The sequence below is a fragment of the Maylandia zebra genome, linkage group LG10 (assembly GCF_041146795.1).
Source record: "Maylandia zebra isolate NMK-2024a linkage group LG10, Mzebra_GT3a, whole genome shotgun sequence".
NCBI lineage: Eukaryota > Metazoa > Chordata > Actinopteri > Cichliformes > Cichlidae > Maylandia > Maylandia zebra.
Genome location: NC_135176.1, coordinates 3,813,446 through 3,830,912, shown reverse-complemented (window position 1 = coordinate 3,830,912; position 17,467 = coordinate 3,813,446). Strand labels below are relative to the sequence as shown.

At 41.8% G+C, this 17,467-nt stretch overlaps 2 protein-coding genes across 4 annotated transcripts; both read left to right on the top strand.

Annotated features, from left to right (window-relative positions):
- Positions 1-218: 218 nt before the first annotated feature.
- On the top strand, positions 219-3,463 carry zgc:153990 (uncharacterized). Of its 3 annotated transcripts, none has more exons than XM_004561587.5 (5): positions 219-363; positions 1,195-1,412; positions 1,671-2,099; positions 2,285-2,338; positions 2,413-3,463. In XM_004561587.5, exons 2-5 carry the CDS (start codon positions 1,286-1,288, stop codon positions 2,853-2,855), a joined length of 1,053 nt encoding a protein of 350 aa, XP_004561644.1. In that variant the 5' UTR covers positions 219-363; positions 1,195-1,285; the 3' UTR covers positions 2,856-3,463. The 3 variants fall into 3 exon arrangements, with proteins under 3 accessions (XP_004561644.1, XP_004561643.1, XP_004561642.1); XM_004561586.2 differs by lacking the exon at positions 219-363 and adding an exon at positions 415-554; XM_004561585.4 differs by lacking the exon at positions 219-363 and adding an exon at positions 466-606.
- Positions 3,464-12,034: 8,571 nt separating this feature from the next.
- Positions 12,035-16,799, top strand: dlb (deltaB). The gene is made up of 7 exons (XM_004561588.3): positions 12,035-12,302; positions 12,389-12,628; positions 12,776-12,833; positions 12,926-13,183; positions 14,054-14,415; positions 14,848-15,064; positions 15,256-16,799. The coding sequence occupies exons 1-7, from the start codon at positions 12,252-12,254 to the stop codon at positions 15,951-15,953; spliced, it is 1,884 nt and encodes a 627-aa protein (XP_004561645.1). The 5' UTR covers positions 12,035-12,251; the 3' UTR covers positions 15,954-16,799.
- Positions 16,800-17,467: the final 668 nt, after the last annotated feature.

The following is a 17,467-nucleotide window of genomic DNA, read 5'->3' as shown; positions in this document are numbered from 1 at the left end:
AGGAGCTACTTTTTATTTTCGGACTTTGAGTACATTTCAGAGATTGTGCTTTTTTACTTTCACTTGAGTAAAGAAGTGGAATCAGTACTTCAGCGTTTACTGGAGTATTTTCTAACACAAGTATCTGTACTTCTACTTAAGTACAGACTGTATGTACTTTTGCTACCTCTACTGAGATCACGTTGCTCTAGGACACACATCCATAGTTCCGCTATCCATCCATGGCAAACGATACCGAAATCCGGCTAGAGCCTTCAAAATAAAAGTCGCACAGCTCTAAAATAGATTATAAAACTCAGCAGTTAAATGGCCAGATAAATGATTGTCGTCGCTATATGTTAGATGTGAACCAAACACTCATAGGTAAGGTTGAATTCCCACTCTAATGCCCCTGTTTTCGTCAACAAGCTTTACTTAGCTATGTAGTTAATATTAACCGGACACAAATTGTGAAGTGATGGCGTCACAGCGGGTAACTTGACAATTGCTATCTTGGCGATAAGGAAGTTTATCTTCACGTTTCCGGACTAAATCCCAATTTATTTAACTCGGGGGTATGTTCATAATCTCATTAGCTATTTCTGCTATCGGCATGTACCTCTTGAGGTGAGGTTGCGTTTTAACAACGTGTTTGTTAGCCAAACAAGCGTAGCGTTAGCTAACGTTGCCTTGGTGCATATAGCTAGCATAGTGGGTATTTTGTAATTTTACTTTAGGCTAGCTAAGTGTTCAGCGTACTGTAATGGGAGATGACAGAGCCATCACTCAATAGAATAACGAGCGATATGTAAAGGTATCCTTAGCAAGTAGCTACGAGTGGCTTCTAAATGTAACAAGCTAACTATGCTATCGCATGTGTGAAGTGAGCACAGCATCCTCCATTGTTCATTCACTCCTCCAGAGCTGATAGTGTAAAGCTGAGCCTGAGCTATTTTCCTGCTTAACCTTGAAAGCTGTGTATGTTACAACTTAAATTTTAATTATATTAGTTTATTATGAGTTTAACTTATCGACTAACTCGAGCTCCAGAGGTGTCCGTGGCTCTTTTAAACATGCAGGAGAATAACAGATTATGAATACTACTAATCTGACGTTTCATCATGCCAGTTGTTTTTGTATAACCGTTAATCTAACATTAAACTCACATCAGAGAGACAAGACACGATTTACCGTCCACACTTTGTTGTTAATCAGACTGTTGAGCCTCCTATCAGACACCTGGAGGAGCTGAAGCACAGCAGAGACCTCAGAGCAGCTTGATACCTACCGACACAGTGTGTGAAGAATGTCTTCACCCATATACTACAATCAAGACAGTGTGACACGCTTCAAGAAAAGAAAGGCTCGTTTCTCTTTCAGTGAAGTCCACATATTGCTGGATGAAGTTAGGAAGCACCGTATGGTTGTTGTGGGTATGTATTAGCTTATCAGTTGCTTACAGCATTTAGGATTTTTATTTTTTTTAATTCAGCTCTTTCTGAAAAGATTGTGTCTGGAGAATGAATAAATGAGTGTGATGTGGCTGGTCATGAAAACGTTACCAGCAGAGGTAATTGAAACATTTAAATGTGCAAAGTATGCAAGAACTGAGTGCGAATTTCTGTATTATAATAACTTTAATCTTATGCAGTCACTGACAGTGACAGGATTTCTTTTTTTCATTCCCAAAGGCAAATTCAATCGTGGTGTGCCAACAGACATGAAAAAGCGCACATGGGCAGAGATTACTGCACGGGTCAATGAGATTGGAGAGTGCCAACGTGAGGTCATAGAAGTCATCAAGAAGTGGTCTGACCTAAAGTGTGACACAAAACGGAAAGTGGCTGCTATGAGGTCGGGGACAGTGCCCAACAGAGGCCTCAACTCACGCCTTTCCCGGGATCTTAACCAGACAGAGAAAATAGTCCTCCAGATACTGGAGATGGACGATGAGGAGCAGAGCTCCGGTGACTTCGGCCTGCTGGGGGAAGACGACGATGTGCCAGAGGAGGAAGAAGAATTGGACGAGGATGATATGATTGCAATGCAGAGCTCTCCTAATGGCGGGTTGGACATGACACCTATGCCTCCACCTTCTTCCTACAAGATAGGACAGTCAGGTAGCAAAGGGGGTCACATATTGACCTCATTTCAGTCTAAACATGAGTGCATTGTCAACACACACACATGTCCTATAAATTATTGCATGCAGTGTCTTTTTTCACATTCCTGCAATTAGTTTTATATGAACTGTAAAAGTGACAATAAAAGTGATTTGATTTGATTTGAACTGTTAATGTTGCAGGGGACTCATCACAGCCATCTTTTGATGTGCAATATGAGGTGCCTCCAGCAGAAGGTGAGCTGTCAAGAAATTGCTTTTCTGGTTTATGTTAGTACTTAGAAAATGCTGATGTGTCTTATTTTTCTCAGATACTGAAAATGCATTTGGAGACTCGGACGATGAACAAAGAGACGATATGCTTCCTTCAACTCAGACAGCAAAGCCAAAAGATGATCACCAAGCTAACAGCAGCACCCAGAAACAAGCGCAACCTCACACGTCTACTGGACTGCCGGCATCTGCGGCTGCGTTTCCGTCGCCCGGTCAGTCCTCGCAGAGCACGAGAGACAGCATGCTGCACAGTGCATCGCTGAGCCTTCAGGAGCAGCACGCCACCAACATCCTGCTGGAGACTGTGTCGCGCTCCCTGGAGCTTCTGTCGGAGTCAGTGCAGCAGCTGGCAGAGACTCAGCAGGAGTTTGTGCGCGAGTCGCTGCAGCTCCAGCGGGAGACGGTGCAGGTGCTCAGAGACTTCACAGGTGGAGCCATCGCACTCATGCATGACAAACTGAATGGACGGCCGGCATTATAACAGCAGTGACACATGGAGGTGTGAGGGTCTGTTATCTCACTGACGTCACACATGACCTTCAGGTGCAGGAACTTCTCGGTTCTTTTGGACTTCACCTGTGGTTTTTAAATCAGCAGATTTTCTGTGGTTATATTTTAAAACTATTGGTAGACTCATTGTATCGTTGGAATTACTGTTTGTGTGGTTATATGAAAGTGGATTGCAAAAACAACCAATATTAGCCATAAAGAAAGAACCTGGAGAGTTTTTCGTTTTGCTACTGACAGTGAGACTCCACCACATTTTCTATTGATAAAACAACTTGTTTAAAGCCTCTGAAAAGTTCTCAGAATGCGTTTGTGTCCTTATGTTGTACGTTTCCCTTACTTTATGTCTGGAGATTATCACGTGTACTGTAATGGTGAGTGGATGTCTGCACTTGACCATTATATGGTCTTTATGTCTGAGCGCTAACTGTGGTGTGTGTTAGATACTTTTAAAATACAAGTAAGTATATTATTTGTGATTGATTTTGGTTTTTTACATTGCAAACATGAACACTTGAATATGAAAATTTCACTAAGTTCTTTTAAAAATATAATAAACTGGTGTATTTAAACAGAACATAAGCCAACCTCTGAGCTGTGATCTATAACATGCAAACACTCTACAATTTCCAAGTGTCCTTTTGTGCAGGAACTAAGTGCTTCCGGTGAAGCTACCATCTTTAAATTACACCCTGAAAGTCCTATTCTGATGACTAGCACATCTGAGATGCTTGGTTGATCTCTTGCAGTGTGTCAAATGGGAAACGTCATGTTGTGTTTGACTTTGAGAAAGAAGGTTAAGTCAGAGAGGCACATCTAGCGAATATGGGTCATTTCTACTGAATGTGCTTCCCTCAGGAGATTACAGTAGTGCTGTTGCACATAGTAGCTTAAATATCTTAGAAATACATTTAAAGATTTATCATTTATGTGTAATATTTTATCACCCAAGATTGTGTTATCTTTAAATAGCTCTCACTAAATCCTGACAGTGCAGACCAGCGGTGTCAACAGAAACACCCAGCAAGTGTTGCAGGAGTACAGATGTAGCAGCAGGGGGCTCTGCTGCACTGATTGTCCAGGATGGTCTGTGCTGAGATGATGACAATTTGCTTTTTTTGTATAAGCATTCTCTACATCAATGTGCAAATGCATCTTATATGGAAACAACTGTGTGAAGCTATCAGAATAGCTTGTTAGTTTGTGGATCATTCCAACAACAATAAGAAGAATGTTAACTTTATGTACACGACACCTCTTGAAACCTTTACAGAAGACAAGATAGAACACAAACAGTTTATAAGTCAGTGCACATGTACTGCATTGTTGTGGCTGTGCTCCAAACTCTCTTTTGGGATTGACAGAAATAAACTGAATGTATCCCAATAAATCCACGCTCTGTTGTTTACTGTAGACTAAAACATGAATTTCCGTCTCTCCGCTGACAGATTTAATGAGCGTAATGAAGTTTCTGTCTTTTGGCATAAATATGCAGCCTAGCATTGTCAGATGTTGGGGTGGTGGTAGCCTCATTTATAGAGAGCTTCTCCTAATTAAATGCAGTGACAGATACTGACACACACATAGAGAGAGAAAGAGGAATGGTTAAGTCGAACTGCATTGTTCTCCTGCAGCCCTTCTGCCTCAGTTGGTTAAACAGCTGCTAGGGCTGGGCCGGCGTGCCGCAGCAGGGAGGGGAGGAGGGCGGGATCCAGCAGGAGTTCAACAATCTGATGCCGTTTCCTCCATCGCTGAGTGGTAGGGGGCAGCATTATTGTGTCTGGATGGGGGCTGGGGTCCTGAATAGGCAGCTGTATTCACATTGTGAGCGGGTCTTTCACCTTCAGTTCCTTACGGAGCCCTTAAAACTGAGACTTAAGCCTTTCTGAAAAGACCTTATTCACTTTGAGTGCCTATAAAACTGTATTCTGCCAGATTCCAACCCCCCCTCTTCTTCTTTGAGAATAAAGTATGACTTATTGGAGGGTACACTAAATCTACACACGATTCCATTCAGTTGTTAAATACCTTCATAGGCTGCATTTCTCTGTACTATTCCACACGACATGGTGCATTATGGTCAGAAGAATGAATGTCAAAGGTAAAAAATGCTGTGACCCATATAATAAAAAAGGTAGATTAAAACAAACAAGGTTGGATCAAATAATATACTAGACTTTATATTTTAGAATATGAGAACTACTTGCTTTGAACAGTATAGCTGCTGAAACACTGTAACAGTCTTTAGTTAAAATAGTTAGTGAAACACACTCTTTCTAGCTATAGTGTAAATGTTCACATTTCTGCAGAGCCGCTCACCATTTGGCAAGACAACAGATTTCAAGAGGCACATTGAAAAGGGTAAAAAGAAAAAAATCTATCCATCGATCTGTCCGTCTGCAAGTCTATATGTAAGTTTCCTCCCCCTTTCTAATGCCCCAGTTGACCCCTTGGCCTTTCCTTTTCTTCAGTTTTCACCAACACCTGTTTTCATTCCCTCGTTCATCCAGCTCCCCCTTTCATCTCCCATCTGCCACTGAAGCTGCTGCAGGGCTAAGTATGGAAAGGTAGGACTGGAGGAAGCCAGAGCTGCTGCTCAGCTTGGACGGGTTTAGATAATTATCATGATTTCTTTTGTGCCCTAACAAAAGCATAATTATGCATCTGCTGCTAAGCCAAAGACTTCACTTTTATTTACTTCATCGCGGCCGTTGTTTCGGGAAGGATTTGGGACTTGATCGGAGACACAGATTTCTTCCTTCCATATATTAAAGCAATTTTTAAAAATTTCTTTAAAACCATATAAAAGGTTTATAGTCATAAACTGGATCTGTGAAGTTATACAAAGACAATAACAGGTTGCACCCATTAAAAGGAACTCGGGCAGTTTTTTATCTGCTTCCCTTTTTTTGATCAAACTCTTCATTTTTCTCACAGAGTGGGCAGATTTCTTTCTAGAAGAACTTTGAAGACAGTCATCCTCATATTAACCTGTTTAGCCTGCATGTCCCCAGGACTTAATTTACCAGCATTATGAACACTACCATGGACACACAACCTGCAGAGGAGGGAACAAGTGTCAGTAAATACTAGCTGCTGCAGTATTATTGCTGTTGTTGTCTGTGGAATTGTGAAAGTGTTAGAAAGATGAATATGAATAAGATGTTATTAATAAAAAGAATGAGAATAAAATAAATGATCAGAGAGAAATTATAGAATATAAGAGAAGAGAGTCTACTCTTGTGTGATATTACTTCAGTATCAAATTATTCCATATTATGGGTGAAGGATTTGGTTTTACCATTGCAGTTGCACCCAGGTCCCTAGCATTCTCCTCTGTCACACCAACCATCTGCATACCCTCCTTTATTACATCTATGAACCCACTCTGTGGTCTTCCTGCTTGGCAGCTCCATATTCAACATCCTTTGTCCAATATATCAACTTTAACTTCTCTGTACATGTAGAAACCACCTAAACTTGCTTCTACTATAACTTAGCCTCCAAACCTCTCATCCCAGCCTGTTGCTCTGATATGTCTATCCTGTCCATTGTAGTCACTCCCAATGAAAAACGTTCATTACTCACCTTTAGCTGAGGTAACTGCTGTACCTCTTGAGCCACACCCAACTCCTATAGCACCTGGTACCCCCATCCAAGTACTAACCAGGCCTGACCCTGCTTGGCTTCTGAGATTAGATGTGATTGGGTGTAATCAAGGTAGTATGACCGTAGCCTCAACCAGTGGTCATTTTGTGAGGACAAGCTGATATCAATTAGACCAAAGTGAAACCATTCTGTCATAATTCTTCCCATCTATTCTTTATATTACTTTCATCCTTTGGAAATTAGGCATTATCAGAGGAAACAGGCTTGCCTTTAATTCCACTCAATTCTCAATTTCATGGACGTGTCTGTGTCCTATTAGAAAAGGCTTGAGCTTGTCAGGCTGAGAAAGCAGCAGCTTTGCTTCAGGTTTGTGCATGCTCATTGTGGATAAACTTCAGGTCCTTGATGGGAGACTGGTTAGAGATCAGGGTGCTGGACAAGCTGCTGCTGGCTCCAATTTCCCTGCTCTGAGATTAACAGTTGCTCGTTTTTGAACAGAAATAGCATCATTAAGCAGAAAAGTTTTCTCTTGCTGACCATATTGGGCAACATGTTTGATGTAGAGGAGCTAGAGTGCAGTGTGAAGAAATTCTTAATAACTGCTTTAGCACGTTAGCAAAGAAAACCCTGATGATAGAGTGCAGAGGTCGGCTCCTGCCACGTGCACTTTCATGAAACAGGCAAGATGAACCGGAGCACACTCGGACTGCATTTTCACATTAGCATCTCTTAGAAATAAATGGGTGGAATGAATGTACAACGTTTAACCAAATGTTAAACTATTTTCATAATCTCTTTCTGATTATGTCTATTCCTTCCTCCGCTGCTGCTCTGTTTCCTCCCTCCTTTCCTCCTCACCTCAGAGCCTGAACTGAAGTCCGGGCTCTAACACATGAAAACGTGCATAAACATGCTTTGTTCCTGATATTGCCACAAGTACTTATCATCAGCATATTAAACCCTAACCAACAATTTACTGCAATATTTCTATTTAGAAAACTTCGTAACAGACGGTAACTTATTCTTATTCTTGTACTTTTACATCTATTTTGTGCTTCTTTAGTTCTATATTTGATAAATTCTCCACATAAGGTATTTTTCTTTTTACAGACAATATTTACAGCTGACCTTGTGATGGATTATCTATATAATCTGTTTTTTTTATTTTGCTGTATTTTTTTATAATGTAATAATTTAAATATACTTTGTTTTGTTTAAATATTTTCTCATTGAATCTTTCTCAGTTTTGCACATACATATATTTTTAAAAAGCACTCACTGAGTCTTCCATTTCTCTTCCAGCTGTTTGTAGAAATATTTTATTATTATTTGCAATTACATGAAGGCCCACAGCAGACCATATGAACTGGATGAGTAACCAACTTTCACAGGAGGGCATTCAACTCAAGTCACTGTGCTACTCAGGAAAACCAAAAAACTGAAAATGAACCAAAATCAAAAACCCTTTACAAATAGTATACTCATGGAGAAAACAGGAGAGATTTTTTTTTCTGGGTGCAGAAGTGGATTGATCAACTCACCACACACTAGGACAGAATATCCTGTTTTCATTTGTTTTGCAATTTTGAAGCAGGGTTATGCTTTAAAGCTGCATGAGCTGATGAATGACCTCTTTTAGTTTCAAGGAGACATGAGCTGCACTTCCCAAAGTCTGACCTGCATAGAGCCACCTGCTCAGGGTCCTCCTCACTCAGGATGGTCACCGTGATTGCTGCAGAAGCAGAACTAAACTACTGTGAACCAAATAATTAAACTGAGCGTGCACTGCAAATACCCATTCAAACAAGTGTTTTTCATTACCAAACTGTATGAATTAATGTAACTATGCCAGCCCTTTCCATTTTTATTTTAAACATCTAAATGATTATGAAGTATTTTTGTAAAAATAAATAAATAAATAAAAATCTTTGTTTAATATGACTTGCCTGGAATGATATTAAGAAATGTAGATCAGCACAAAGGAAATAATTGAATGTTGTGGCAGCTTTGAAAGGAGAAGTTTGGGGCCTAGAAGGATTACAAGCACAGCCTGGAGGAAGTAAGCAGATACAGATGTCCTGAGCAGATGAGAAGTAAATTTCCTAAAAAACTTTAAAAAGCTCATTTCATGACATGTGGCTGGAGGCTGTAAAGATGAGAAGATACTGTATATTTGTTAGTTTTAGCCAGTGACTTGCCTCATAATACACTTCCAGCTATCTCACACCTCTTTGACTCATAAATTTATTCAGTGGGGAGGTGGCAAGGCTTTTCTGGTACCCAGCAGTGCATCCAGCATCTTAATGAGATAAACCAATAAGTCACATGGCATGCATAAAATTAGAGGCTGCCTGCATATGGGCGCACACAAACAGAACATCACAACCCAGTACACATCCATCCCGTACCTCCCATTGTTGTGCAGTCAGACAACAGGACGGGACTCCAGAAGTGGCCACAACCGGCTGACTTCTCCCCTGAGAGCCTGCGCGAGTCAGATTTGCAGCAGCTACCCTCCCTTCAAGAGTCCTCAGGGAGAAGGATCTCCAAGCTGCTGCGGGGCCATAGATGAAGCAGATGCCGACCACTCAAACTAATGGGAGGTCCGCGGCGGCCGGGGTGGGGGCTTACATAACTCTTCTTTGGTTCCCATGCCCTGTGGCACGTTCATGTCACACCCTCGCAAGTAATACAGATGACAACAGCAGTGAGGGTGCACTGTCCATCTGCTCCCCACACAAAGACACAGGCATCCTCCTGCAGCATCTGCAGGAGGATGCAGATACTGTATACGCTCAGAGTGCACACATTAAAGAACATTGCTGTCTCACCCAGAGGAACAACAGATAAGGTAATTGTCATGTCTGTGTGACACGAGGGCTGTAGGATGGACATATGATCTGATGTACAGGAACAGGTGTTCCACACATCCTTTGCTTCATGACATAAAACCACACAGAGCATCTGATACGTGCACAAAAACAAACAACTGCAGCTCTGATGTTTTGCATTATTTATGGGCTCTAACTTCTAACACACATCAGCAGACGGATGGCTATTTTTTTTTTCAGTTAACCAGTTGAAGCACAGATATTTGATCATTTTCTCTGCCGTTTTGTATTCTCACATTGTGATCATCATGGTAAAAAAATAAAAAACAAAATAATTGCTATATCAATGGGGATTTTTTGAAAGTATCAAGAAGTTAAACTGATTTCAAACTTTATTGTCTCTCCTTTTTGGGCAAATGAATTCGACCTAAAATAAAAGTTTATACAAAAAGAACAATTACAAAATTGTTAACAGCACGAGTCAAAATCAACACCCGCAGGTCAAATCTGGTCTCTACCCACAGTCCACAAACATGAGTGTTTGGTCCTGATGATTCTACAATTTAGGTAGCAAACATGTGCAGAACCAAGGATTTATATGGATTTGTACTTTTCAGTGATCAGTAAAATATATATAACATACAGGTGACTGCATTACACTGAGTCTGATCTCAAAGTGATGGGGCTGAAAGGACATTTCTATGTGCAGCCAGGTCCACAGCAGAAGTTTCCACTGTGCGGTACATGATGTTTTTCTCAATGTATCATAAATACATTGTTATTCTCACCATAAATGTGTTTATTTTTGTGTTAGAAACAAAACAAAACAAACAGTTGAAAAGTTTGTAATGAGGTGATAGCTGGCAATCAGGGCCAAGTCGGGAGAGCACATAGTGCCAACTTTAAAAACAACACAGATTACAAAAACGATAAACCTACAAACCTCCTCCTCATGGGTACTCCTCAGTTAACTGAAACGAGATTTTTTCCCCCATAAAACTCAGATGGTTTAAGTTGATGGATGGATGCAACAGATAACAATTCAAACAGACAAGAAAGTTAAAGAAGACACAACAACTCCTCTCCTGTCCAAGCAGGATTTATTTGGCCTACAGGCATACGGTTACACCTGCCCAATCAAACTATTGCTAAATCGTCCTTTTTTCCAAGGCTGTCGATATTTTAAAGGAGGACTTTTGTTGCGCTTTTAGAATGTTTCCTTTCCGTATTGTGCTCGTTATCTGCAGAGAAGCGTGCCAGGATATTCAGGGGGCCACTTCAGGCACGCGTTCCCCTTTCTCATTTTAATATCAATAGGTATCCACCCGTCGTCCAGCCCCCGTCACAGCACACATATACCAACTGACATGTCTGTAAAATGAAAAAAATAATGAACGTAGCTGAAATGCCTTGGGGTTACCATGGTGGAATCATGTGTCAGATTTTATATATTATATTATTTATTCAGTATTAATATTGTTAATTTGTGCTACAGTGACTCATCAATCCACTGTAGTGACAGGGATTTTGGAACTGAAGCACTGGGATGAAGAATTGGTTAACTCACCTTCAAACAAGTATTTATATTAATAAACAGTCAAGCTGCCACTTTTTTATTTTGTGCTTCTCTACAGCTTCGATAGCATTAACACTTACTTGAACTAAAACATTAACTGGCTACTAAAATGGATAACAACAAAGGTCGGTGGCAATGGTAGGATCAGTTCAAGGTCTAAAGCTAACAGTTTAGGTGTGTTTACTCTCCTGCGACAGGTGCGGGACTCGGCAACAGACCGGAGTTTTTTCTTAAATCAATAAGGGGTTAGTGGTTTGTGCGCGCCCGCGCAGTGGAAGAAGACGCTTTGAGGAGACAATAGCCGGGTTTGGAACCCCCCAAGGCGGATCATGTGCCGCTGATTATCATACAGCTGTTCGGATGAGGTTCAGACAAAGGCAACAGAGAGTCTCAACGACTCCCTGGTTACGCCTGCACACACACGCGTGCGCGCGCGCCGCCTTCTTTCTTGTGACACAAGAGCACAACAGAAGTCTGAATGACCGCTACACACACAATGCGCGCTTATCCGGAACCTGCCCACTCTTTGTCACCTCACACGCGCCACAGCAATTAGAAGGTTGAATACTATTCTTTGCTCCCTTCTGATCTTTAGTGTATGTATAAAACACTTTCTAAACTATGATATACAGCTAGGAAAATGGCGAAGAGCCCACTGTCATGATTCATGTGGGAGGTCTTGAATGCTTTGGAGTGCGTTTGATTAAAACTGCAACAAAATTCTAAATACAGAAGAAAAAAATCCTTTCAGAGAGAAAAGAAGTTCTGATTTAAAACTAACTCCAAACACGCTTCAACGCCCATCAATAAAAGTTGGATCGTTTACTATCAAACTGACTTTATTGTCTATTTGTGACAATCTAGTCCCATCACCTGCATCGGCTTGCTTTTTTTCCTGGCTGATCAAGAATCGTACAAACTTGATAAACGTATCTTCATGTACCAGCTTCTAATGCATATTCCAAAGAACTTTGTCCAGATGTAACGAGTGTTCCCTAAATCCCTAAGCAGGCCCCTTGTGTCTGGATGCAAATCTACTCCCCTGAGGTCTGCCACGGCTCCACCTCTTTGCCTGTGACGCGCAGATCAGAGGGTATAAAACCGCTCTGCGCCTTTACGCACCAGAACCCAAACAAGACGAGTGCCAATAAGAGGTGAGAGGACAAAGGAGAGGACTACAAAGAGGTCTCAGGATACCCTGAAAAGATAACAGACTTAAGAGTGATGAAAAATATTTGAGAGATTTCCCCTCCACTGTGACAGCATCCTGAAGTGATCTATCTGTCTGGCATTGTGACGCACGGCGAATGAGGAGCTCCAAGCTTTAAACTTGGAAAAGCAAACTTCAGGAAAAATGGCACATTTGCATCTGAGATGCCTATTGGCTCTGGCCTTAGTGCACGTTGTAAGTTGTCTTCAGTTTATGCTCAAATAACACCCCGAAGACGTCTTTACGCCGTGATATCTTATTTTATTTATTTCTCATTACAGGTTTTGTCCTCTGGTGTGTTTGAGCTGAAGATTCATTCCTTCCACACCGCGCAGCGGATCTGTCGAAGACACAGGGACTGTCACATTTTTTTCAGAATTTGCCTGAAACACCCGGAGGATGTCATCTCCGCAGAGCCGCCCTGCACCTTTGGTACCGGACAGACCAACGTCATCAGAGCCGATCACACCTCGATCTCCAGCAGCGCTCCCATCAGGGTGCCTTTCCACTTCAAGTGGCCGGTAAATAAATAAAAAAGAATATCAGTTACACAAACAGTGGTGCTGGAGTTCATATACCCGTTTAAAATATTCATAGTTTACGTCCGCTACACATCCCTGATCTCGAACTTACCAAGTACTGATGCGCTTTCCCCCTCCTGTTTTTAGGGAACATTTTCGTTGATCATTGAAGCCTGGAACGCTGAATCTCCCACTGAATACACAGGTAGGTTGTTTTAAATAACTGACCCTATTTAAGCCAAACCAACATATCTTGCGGAAGGGTATTTGTTTTACAACTTTCTGTAACCCTTGCAGACAACCAGAACAACCTCGTGAGCCGTTTGGCGACCAGAAGGAGACTTGCCATTGGAGAAGACTGGTCCCAGGACGTGCATTTTGGAGAACAGAGCGAGCTGCGCTACTCCTACCACGTCTTCTGTGACGAGTACTACTTTGGAGACGGCTGCGCTGACTATTGCAGGCCGAGGGATGACACGCTGGGCCACTACACCTGCGACGAGGAGGGCAACCGCATCTGCCTGGAGGGCTGGAAAGGAAACTACTGCTCTGAGCGTAAGCGTTCATGATTGATGACTTGAAGTGTCCATGAGAAAGGCACTTGAGTTTGCCATACTCTTTTATGTTGCGGTGGCTTTATCATATAGTGTATAACAAATACGTCTACTTAAGTTAGTTCACCTATTTATACAATATAGCATCTTTTAAAACAAACTTACAACGCTGATAAAACGGAAATTCAAATTTTCTCACTATAGTTTGATCAAAAATGTTAAATAAATGTAGAGAAAACAATTAAATAGAATTAAATCAAATAAAAAATGTTCCTAAAAAATCAATAAAAACGTTGAATAAATGCACAAATATAAGAAATGTAAGGACTGAGATAGATAGATAGATAGATAGATAGATAGATAGATAGATAGATAGATAGATAGATAGATAGATAGATAGATAGATAGATAGATAGATAGATAGATAGATAGATAGATAGATATGTATAAAAAAAATATGATGAGCAAGATTTATAAAAACATTACACAGATGCTCATCAGCAGATATCCTGTAGAGTTTTTTTTTTTTAATAAGGCGGGGTTTGGTATTCCATCTACCTTTTGTTGTGTTACAATGTGACAAAGAGCTGTGACCATTGTTAGACATACACATTTTTCAAGGTGATCAGGCTACGTGTGTGTGTGTGTGTGCACGTGTGTGTGTACTTGTGTGCATGTAATCGGGAAGAGATAAAAGAAAGCATTTTCTCCGGCAGTGTGCCTACCAGCTGCTTGGCTTAATGCTTAACCAATAGTGAAGTCTGGAACAGGGCTGGGGTCAGACATGGGGCCCTGTATGTGTTTGTGTGTGAGATGTATGAGAAGGGGTGCCCATTGTAATCACACACCCTCCCCTCCCTCTCCCCCCCAGCCATCTGCTCGGCGGAATGCAGTGAGAGGCATGGCTACTGCGAGGCCCCAGGGGGCTGTACGTGCCGCATGGGCTGGCAGGGCCCTTCCTGCAATGAATGCGTCCGCTACCCTGGCTGCCTCCATGGGACATGCAGCCAGCCGTGGCAGTGTAACTGTCAGGAGGGTTGGGGGGGCCTCTTCTGCGACCAGGACCTGAACTATTGTACTAACCACAAGCCATGCACCAATGGTGCCACTTGCACCAACACAGGCCAGGGCAGCTACACCTGCAACTGCCGGCCCGGCTTTGGAGGTACCAACTGCGAGCTGGAGACCAACGAGTGTGACAGCAACCCCTGCAAGAACGGAGGCAGCTGCAATGTGAGTCAACAATCAGTTTGTCTGCTTATTATAACAATGCAATAAGAGCAAGATAAGATAAGAAAAACTGATCCCATGCAGGCAAGTTTAAGTTTCACAACAGCAGGAGATAGGATAGGCCATGTGCAGCAATATACTGCAAACAACAGAAGAAAATGAATGGATGGATTATAAACTGTGCTAACAAAGAAAGAAAGAAAGAAAGAAAGAAAGAAAGAAAGAAAGAAAGAAAGAAAGAAAGAAAGAAAGAAAGAAAAGAAAAGTCAAAATTGCACTTGAGGGAGTAGAACTAGATGATTGCTCTCTACTGGTCTACAGAAGATTTGACACAATGCATACAGAATAGTTCTTGGCAGCGAAATAGATCGGCTGCTTACGTCTTATTTTCTAGATCTTTGCTCTGTGAGCTGAAGGTTTTCTTTCCTTCCACAGGACCTGGAGAACGACTACTCCTGCACCTGTCCTCAGGGATTCTATGGGAAGAACTGTGAGATCATTGCCATGACTTGTGCAGATGGTCCCTGCTTCAATGGCGGCACCTGTGTGGAGACAATGACCGGAGGCTACACCTGCCGCTGCCCTCCCAGCTACACTGGCTCCAACTGTGAGAAGAAGCTGGACCGCTGCAGCAACAGGCCCTGTCTAAATGGTGAGTGTACATCTTGTGGCTGAAGTACAAATCAACCAACCTTGGCTCTTCGTCAGTGGTGAAGTGTGACTCTCAGCACTTCTGCATGAATGCACTTGTACCAAATGTAATCCAATTAACACTCCTTCTTTAAACGACTGGCCACCTTCTGATTTAATGGATGCTGAACAGAGTGTTTCTCTCTTCTGCAGGCGGTGAGTGTCTGGATCTCGGCCAGAGCATCTTGTGTCGTTGTCAGGCAGGCTTCACAGGTGCCAACTGCCAGGTTAACATTGACGACTGTGCCTCAAGTCCCTGCCAGAATGCTGGAACCTGCCAAGATGGTGTAAATGACTACACCTGCTCCTGTACTCTGGGATACACTGGCAAGAACTGCAGCGTGCGCTCAGATGCCTGTGGTGCCCATCCCTGTCAGAACGGTGGCACTTGTTTCACCCACTTCACTGGGCCCGTGTGCCAGTGCCCCAAGGGCTTTATGGGTCCCAGTTGTGAGTTCACGCTTCAGCCCAGTTTCAAGCCAGCTTTGCGCCAAACCTCCCAACCCTCATCTACTACCCTCACCCTCTCCTGCGCTCTGGCTATTCTGGTACTAGTCCTGGTTGCAGGGATCCTCTACTTGAGGAGGAGGAGGAGAATGCAGGGAAGGAAGCAGCTAAGAGACACTGCAGTTTATAACGACTTGGAGACAGTCAACAACCTGGGTGGAAGCGAAAGAGACGCCTTCCTCGGCCCCAATGGCCTCTTCAAGATCAGCAACAGCACAGCCCGTCTCAGCCTCTCCCTCTGCCCAGATGGCAGACCGGGCTACAGGCACAACCCTGTGGAGAACAGCCTTTCCAGAGGGGAGCGTCAGGACTTCATGTGGAGAGATGAGGCAGGACTGAGATGAAAAGCGACAAAGCACAGATTTGAAAAACAGGGAAAGAAACACATTAGCACTTGTTGCTCCTCTTTCGATATGTACAGTGAGGGAAGGAGTAAATCCACGAGGTGGAAACCACTCGTGCTCACAAACCAATATAAACATCACTGAAAAAAGCAAAATTGTGACAAATAAACTATTCTGATATAGATGATTTATTACTGAGAAGGTATCCGGGGCCAAGCTCTTCCATGTGTAAGACCCAAAGAGACAAATAATATGATCCACTGTTCATAGGACCTAAAACACAAAACCAAATACAGGAAGATCCGATATCCAGGCCTCTTTTGGAAAACTGGCCCAGATGTGTTTTGCTGGGTTATTCTTTTGAATATGTTCACTTTGTTGTTGTTTTTTTTTAACACTCAAATTTTCTTTTGCTTTTCAATCTTCCTTTTGCCATTATTTCCTTGTTGTGCGTACCATCATTTTTTTTTTATCCTTTTATTATTAATTATTATTAATTTATTTGAAAACTCGTGTTTATGGTTTCACTTTGTCACAGATGTAGAGATATATTTATATGATGCTAAATGAAGACCGATGCTTGATGCTGTGCATGGATGTTTTGTAGGCTGTGTGAGATATCCCAAAGATATGATGGGCAGGGATATAATGAGAATGTGCTTTTTCACATAACGTCAGCCATCACTGTAATTTATATAAATATATATAATATAGTACTGCTGTTCATGTGCCATTTTGAGTTCATGCCAAAGTTTGTTTTATGTTGCATCTTTTCATTCATATTATTTATTTGTAAGTTCATTATGTCATGGTTGTGATGTGAAATAAAACTTTGCTTTAAAGCGATCCGAGATTTTAGGATTCTGTTCCACAGGCTTGAACAGTCCTGTTTTACATGGTATCAGTGGTGATTTATATTCTGGTTGATCTAGGAGGCAATGACTTCAGAGCTCAAATATATATTTTTAAATAAACTAGTTTAACTATTTACTAATTCGCTCAAAAAAAAAGGTCAAGATGCTGAAAAATGCATCTTCATTGCACTCACACACGGAAATTTCGAACCAGTGACTATCAGTCCGGTTCTTGTGTACTTTGGCTGACCTCAGATCTTTCTCCCTGTTTCTCTTCCTTAAGAATGGCTTCTTAGCAGCCACCCTACCGCTGTGACCATTCCTGATGAGGCTTCTGTTAACTGAACAGATGCTGTTCAGTTTATTAAACCTATTTTGCCTTCCAATTTTTCTGCTTCCTCAGATTTCTTTTCCAGGAACACACTGCACACTTTGCTGAGATACAGCAAGTTTTTAGTTTATAGCTCTTCAGGAATGAACTCGCCGATGCTATTTTATACCCATCAAACTATGTTCTGTTTGGCACTTTTCATAGATTCAACTAAAGAAATCAGAACAAATGAGGTGTTTTTGTAAGAAAGTAACTAAATTGGCAATTACAATAGAAGTGATTCTGTCTCCTTGGAGGCAAAATGTAAAGAAATGATAGGGTAGCTCAAA

Coding starts and splice junctions, on each gene's coding strand:
- dlb (XM_004561588.3), top strand. CDS start 12,252: ATGGCACATTTGCATCTGAGATGCCTATTGGCTCTGGCCTTAGTGCAC. Junction 12,629..12,775: donor CTTTCCACTTCAAGTGGCCG/GTAAATAAATAA, acceptor TCCTGTTTTTAG/GGAACATTTTCGTTGATCAT. Junction 15,065..15,255: donor CAACAGGCCCTGTCTAAATG/GTGAGTGTACAT, acceptor TCTCTTCTGCAG/GCGGTGAGTGTCTGGATCTC.
- zgc:153990 (XM_004561587.5), top strand. CDS start 1,286: ATGTCTTCACCCATATACTACAATCAAGACAGTGTGACACGCTTCAAG. Junction 2,100..2,284: donor CTACAAGATAGGACAGTCAG/GTAGCAAAGGGG, acceptor TTAATGTTGCAG/GGGACTCATCACAGCCATCT. Junction 2,339..2,412: donor TGAGGTGCCTCCAGCAGAAG/GTGAGCTGTCAA, acceptor TATTTTTCTCAG/ATACTGAAAATGCATTTGGA.